Here is a 6,691-nt window from a genome sequence, read left to right on the forward strand (position 1 = left end):
TCAACATTATCAGTACATTTTTCGAGAAGTCATCATAATGTCATTCAGAGAATGGTGTACACTTTTCACCTCAGCTTTTTATGGTCTCCTTAAGCGTGATATGCTTTGTGTTCCTTTGAAAATTCTAGAGAACTTGGTGCTTTCTCTTATATGGGGTAACCAAAGTACTCCCTCTAAAGTGGTTATTTTCTCCTAGAAGCTTCTCCAAGAGAATGTTTCTACCAGAGATGATTTGTTTAGGCGTATGATTTTAATGAATCCTAAGTGTTTTTTTTGTCTGTTTTGTTACCCATTTATTTGTGTCTTGCGACCTGGTATCGTCTATTTCGTATGATATATTTAGGTGGATAGGATTGTGTTTTGATTTTTCAAGAGATATAAATACTATTTTTGGTCCTTAGATCATTGGGAGGTAGGTAAAGGGTGAGAGGCTGTTTGATTATGATCATGTCCACTGTAGTTTGATTGATTCTGAAAATTCCAAAATGTATTGTTTTTAAGGTTCCTCTACTAATGTGAAGAACGTGAAATATAAAAGAAAATTACTAGCTTGAAAATGATATCTTAGTAAGAACGTGAGAAATTATTGTGTTTTCTCTAATTGTCTTGAAAACTATACTCTTTGTCTGAGCCGACATAGAGGTAAGTGTCCTTGACTTTTGCACTAGAGTGCTCTTGAGAATCTTCTAGAGAAGGTTTGGTTTTTTTAAGTTTTCTTATTTTAGTTCAATTACTTGTTTTTTTGCCTTTATTTTAGCTCTACTTTATTTTTTTGGCTCGTTAAACGTTAAAATACTTCTTGTACTTATACGGTCTTTCAATTATATGGTAAGGCTTCGGTTGCCATAATACTTTCTATTGTTAAAGAAAATTCATGCAGACAATGAAAGTTGATGTCAAAATAATAAATGATGGCATAAATTCATAAAAAATGAAAATAAAATATTACCATATCTCAAAGAAAAGAAAAAAGTGACGGCCAAAGCCATACACACTAAAATTGCAATCAAAATGTAATCAAGAATTTTTAAAGACTAAAGAAGTTAGCGTATATATTCCTAATATGAAAATAAATATATGTACACATTCATTTACATAATATATTACGAAAATATAAATAAGTCTAAATACACTCATTCCTTTTATTATAAATACATATACCGAATCATGATTAATACTGTTCAATTCACTTTTCTTTTTATAAGCCTATTCAATTTACTCAATTTGGTAGAAAATTTTAAGTTTTATTATTTTTACCTGAAGTTAAGGCAACAAAAATCTTCCAAAAATAGCCATTGATGGAATAGTAAACTAAATGGTCAAATACATTTCATCTTTATTTGCCAAATAAAATCATTACATAAAAATATTCCATGCACAATAAAGAAAATAGCAAGAATTTAAGGTATTTTGAGAATTAGCCCATTACATTATTTATTTTTAAAAAGAGCATCCTTACATAACAATAACAAAACAAGTAAAAGAAATAAGACAAAATGAGTTAACTATGATCTTTGACAGTAGCAGCACCATGACTGAAGCATGAGAATGCTATTCATCATCATCTGGCCTATGAGTACTTGTGAAAGGAAATATGCCTGCAGAAAGTGGAGACGGAGGTTCGGGACTTAAAATCTCATTATGTAGACATGGTTCGAAAGGGTAATCCGGGGACGGAGGCGAAGAGAAAATGATTGGTGACAAGAGAGGCCTATAAGGCGACTGAGAAGATTGGACATTCACTTTTTGTGTCGGCGAAGCCAACAAGTATTCAGAAGTTGGAGACATATAGTAATTTCCTTGTGACGGAGGAAAATTATTCATAAATTGATTGTCAGTGTTCATAGGAAAAGTTTGGTTGCTAGCAACATTCATAGACACTGAAGGATTAGGATTCGGAAAATTTTGGTTGCTAGCAGATGATAGGTTATAATGTTCAACATTGTTAACCATTTGAGTTTGAATCGGAAAATACTGTGGTTGAAATTGAACATTAACATTAACATTATTGATTATTGATTGTTGGGGAGGAGGAGGGTATGATTGGAATTGATTACCTCTGGATGCACCACCGTCGTAGTAGTTCGTCAAGTCTTGAAACTCTCTCATGAAAGCTGAGATTGGAGACTCGACGAAATTATTCCATGAATTGTCGAAACCCGGAGGACCACTAATCGTCTGCAACGGAGGGACGGTCAGTCCGTTAATGTAAGGCACCCGTGGAGGTGGTGGTTGCATCGGAAACCGAACAAGTGGCCTCACATTGGCCAGCGGAGGAGGCCTATTTTGCTGCAACCTACTAAACTCAGATTGAGTTTTAGTAGGACCGTTTGATTCTCTTCCAGTAGTCTGCATAACAAAACTCTTAAATTCGTCTTTGTGAATGTGATGAATTTTTGGATGCGGGTAATGATGTTTGCCGCTAGTTATGCCATTGTTTCCGAAATCAATTGATTGCTGTGATGAATTCTTTTTTATTGTCTTCCCTATTTTGTTTACACCCATATTCTCATTCTTCCAGTTTCTCAAGTTTTCCATTTTTGAAAGATACAGTCAAAGATTCTTCTCTACTTTACAAATGAAGAATTACACCAAAATAAAAACATAGAAATGAACTAAACAAAACCACTAACAATTACAAAAACCAACCCGGAATTCAAATTCTAAACTTATGAATATGGTCGTTGACGAATAACAATAATACCTAGAGAGAGAAAAAAAACAGTTTAAACATACCCATATTGACTATTGAGTACCATGTTCATTCAACCTTCCAATCAAATAACTTCTCAATGATAACGGAACCAAAGAAAGTGTGTTTAAATATAGTTTTAGAGAAAAGAAAAAATACACAAAAGAACAATTGAGAAAAAAGGTTGAAATTTGACTCAAGGGTCTAAAGGGTATAGAAAAAAATAGAAGAGAAATATGAATGAAGAAGAATACCCTATCACACTTTATAAGGCTTTTTTGCTAAGTCAGCAAACCGTGGGAAATGAATTACCAGGTGGTTTACCGTTTTGATTTTACCAAAATTTTCAGATAGAATGGAAAACGTGAGCACTTTTTTTTATAGTGAAAATATTTTGTTTAAAGTTTATCATTGCTTTATTAGTATATTAATTGAGTCAAAAATATATCACAATATAAATGTATTTTATGGTACTTTTTAAGTATATTTTGTATTTTCTTTGTTTTTTATATTTTTTTTCTAAATAAATACTTTGACTAAATTCTTTAATTTTCCTTCTATTAAGACCTAGCAAGTGAATATTTTGACCAATAAATGATTAGTGATTGGATCTGGTTTGATGAATAAAGTATAATACAGCTGTAAAATATTTAGTACATTCTATTAAAATGTTGGTAAATAATTTAAAGTATTTTCAAAATATGTTTCAGGAATTGATAAAAACAAAAATGATTTTTTTTGTATAGTAATATTTTTTAATGATAAATAATTATATTATATATAAAGAGATAAGAAAGGTACAGATGAGAAAAAAATTTGGTAGCATTTTTAAAAAATAAATATAACATAATGTTTTTTTAGACTGAAATACAACAGAATGTTTAATAGTGATATTTTATGAATAAAAAAACGTAAATAGTTCTCTTATTTTATTTATTTGTACAGTTTTCTAGAACACCTTTCATTATTTGTCATTTACAAAGTAAAAAAATGAAAAAAATGTGATAAAAATAATGGAAAATAAAAAAAATAAAACATTTATATTTTTGTTATCTTTTTACATTTAAATGGGAAAAATGGTATTTTAATCCACATAATAAATTAAATTGGAAATAAATATTATTATAATATAAAGCAGTTTTCCTAACGTGGCAGATTTCTACTCTATTCATTTTTTGACTAACTTTTTTCTGTTAAGATTTTATTAGTTATATTAATATTAGAGAAATGGAAAGAAAAAATAAGATATAAGATTTAATTGACAGTGAGGTTGAGCCTTTTTTTTAGTTTAACAACAACACTCTTTTATGTTTTATTTTAATTTAATAAATCAATTATAGTATTTTACTTAATATTTTTTCTATGTAAGTTTTCTTTAAAGTCTTTTGGGTGTTTATATTAACGTTATTAAGTGAACAAAAATTTATATCAACATATTAAGAAATACTATGTTAAGTTTGAGGTAAATTTAGTCTAAAATTCATCTCTTTGTTAGTTTTCTTTTATTAGATTCAATATTTTTAATTGTATTACTAGTGTGTTATATTGGATGACATTAATTTGACTAAAAGTTTATTAGAGATCTTTATTGATATCTAGTTAGATTTTTTCTTTCAACTATAGTTTTTTTATATTTTTTTTCCAACTACGTTATGATATTCAAATGCGTGAATTGTAAATAAGTATAAAAGTCTATTTATAAATTGTCATGGAGAAATATTTAACATTAATTATACTATCTTAAAAATAAATGATGGATAATACTAATTTGTGTCCCTAAAGAACAAGTTAAGAAATCCACTTACAAAAAAATTGTATTGGAAATAATAATTAAAAAAGTAATTTTATATTTTTATTGTAATTAGAGTATAATTTTTAAGACAATATTTCTTTATTTAGTTATTAACTTGTGTCCCTAAGACACAAGTTAGCATTACTCATATAAATGAATTGATTACGATTGTTGTTATAAAAATTTAACATTGGAAATACATCAAAATTAAAATTTTAATTAGTTTTGTAAGAAACAATATCTATTTTAAAGAAATATACATATTTCACTCTTACAACATTTTAAAAAGAAAATGTTATGAATTATATTTAATTGTGTGCTTGTGAAAAAACTTGATTATATTTTCAATTTCTAGAATTCTTATTTGCCGTTTTAAAAAATATATATTATTTTAAAATAAAAACAATTGATAATAAAAATACAAAAATATGAACCAAGATTCATTCTAATATTTTTTTTATAATCAATAGAAAATTTGAAATTAAAAATGAGCACTAGGGTGCTCACCTTATAAAATTAAAAAACCAAAAGAAAAACATCAAGAAAACAAATCAACAACAAAACTGATCTCGAAAACCTCCGACAAAAAATACAAAAAGAGAGAGAAAAAAACTACACCCAATATTTACTAGAGTTATTATACTAATTGGACCGAGAAATATTTCATCCTGAGAAATCAATTCCCAAATAAAACCTTGATAAAACTCAACACTTCCAACTTTATAAGAGCACATCCTTTAAAAAGAATTGAATTCCAACATGATCAATTAAACCAACAAAACACAAAACCAAAAAATTAAAAAAAAAGAAAATGAATTAAGATAAATAAGTGAAGGAAATAGATAACATATTTTACTAAAATTTATGAGAAATGGTACAATTTTATATTTAAATTGAACTAATGTTACGAATACGAGATCGAATATGAAATTTTTCTAGCACGAAAATTGTATCTGGGAAAATATGTGGCAATGCTTTATCTGCTGACCTGAAAAACCTTGTCCTATGTTTAATAGTTTTTTTTTTATAAACAAATGCATTAATATGGAGTATAAGGATACTATTTCCAAATCAACAAGTGAAATACCAGTAAATTATCAATCCATACATGATTATAAACATAACCAATAGTTATATTAAGACTTTCTATAGGAACTACATAAAAATCATAAAACATGAGATTACTTAATGATTTTATGCCTACTATTATGCTTTATATTGCTTTAATATCTTTCTACCATATTGATTATTCATCTGCTTCCTGCACCCGTCAACACATGGATGCTCACATTTCAATATTTATGTTTTAACAAACCTAATCATAATGCATCCTCTTCTACTAGTATCACCCACTTCCACTTGCATGTCAGTGTTTGTTAAATAATTCAACATCTTTGATCTCCAACCCTCAATAATCTTTTGGTCTACATATCTTTTTCCAACTAACCTAATGAATTTTCCTCTTTGAATATAACCCTCACCATATGAAATTTTGTTGTATGCTAATCAGATTCCTCCAAACACGTACAAGTGCTTTGTAGAATGATATATGGTATATGGATAAATTATTTAGAACAGAGTTCACCAATCCAATCCTTCCTCCCATTAATAAATGTCTCCCCTTCCAATTGTTGAGTCTATTTTTATTTTTGTCAATGACTGGTCTCCACATTGCTATTCTTGGATTTGTTCTAACCATAATTCCCAAGAAATTGAATCTGAAAGATCCTCTGCAACAAGCTAGAAAAGTATAGGCTACCAGCATGAATTATTCCCTCAGATTGATACCATATAATTTTCTTTTAATGAAGTTTACCCCTAGACATGACACCAATTAAAATCCTCTTAGCATAATTTTTATACTCCACAAATTAGATCACCATCCTTCACACACAAGCACAATATCATCTACAAATTTTTGTATGTCGTACTTAACTTCATTATTAACTCTAAACCCTTGTAAGACCCTTTGCCCCACAACTCTCTTAGACCAATCTAGTTAGACCTTTTTCTACTATTACTAACAAAAATAGTGACAATGGATCACTCTAGACCACACTCCATATTGAACTCCTTTTTAGGACTTTCATTTACTAAGACTGACATCCTATTTGAAAATATACAAGCCTCCATCCAGGCAATCCATTTGTTTTCAAACCTTAATCTTTTTAATGGGCCTCTTAGAAAATTTTAATCCACCATATCAT

The 6,691-nt window shown here is 28.5% G+C and overlaps 1 protein-coding gene across 1 annotated transcript; it reads right to left on the reverse strand.

Moving 5' to 3' along the window:
* Nucleotides 1-1,551: 1,551 nt before the first annotated feature.
* LOC127136992 (protein HAIKU1-like) lies at nt 1,552-2,538 on the reverse strand. The gene has a single exon (XM_051063491.1). It carries the CDS (start codon nt 2,536-2,538, stop codon nt 1,552-1,554), a length of 987 nt encoding a protein of 328 aa, XP_050919448.1.
* Nucleotides 2,539-6,691: the final 4,153 nt, after the last annotated feature.

Source organism: Lathyrus oleraceus, chromosome 4, assembly GCF_024323335.1.
Source record: "Lathyrus oleraceus cultivar Zhongwan6 chromosome 4, CAAS_Psat_ZW6_1.0, whole genome shotgun sequence".
In the NCBI taxonomy this organism is placed as follows: domain Eukaryota; kingdom Viridiplantae; phylum Streptophyta; class Magnoliopsida; order Fabales; family Fabaceae; genus Lathyrus; species Lathyrus oleraceus.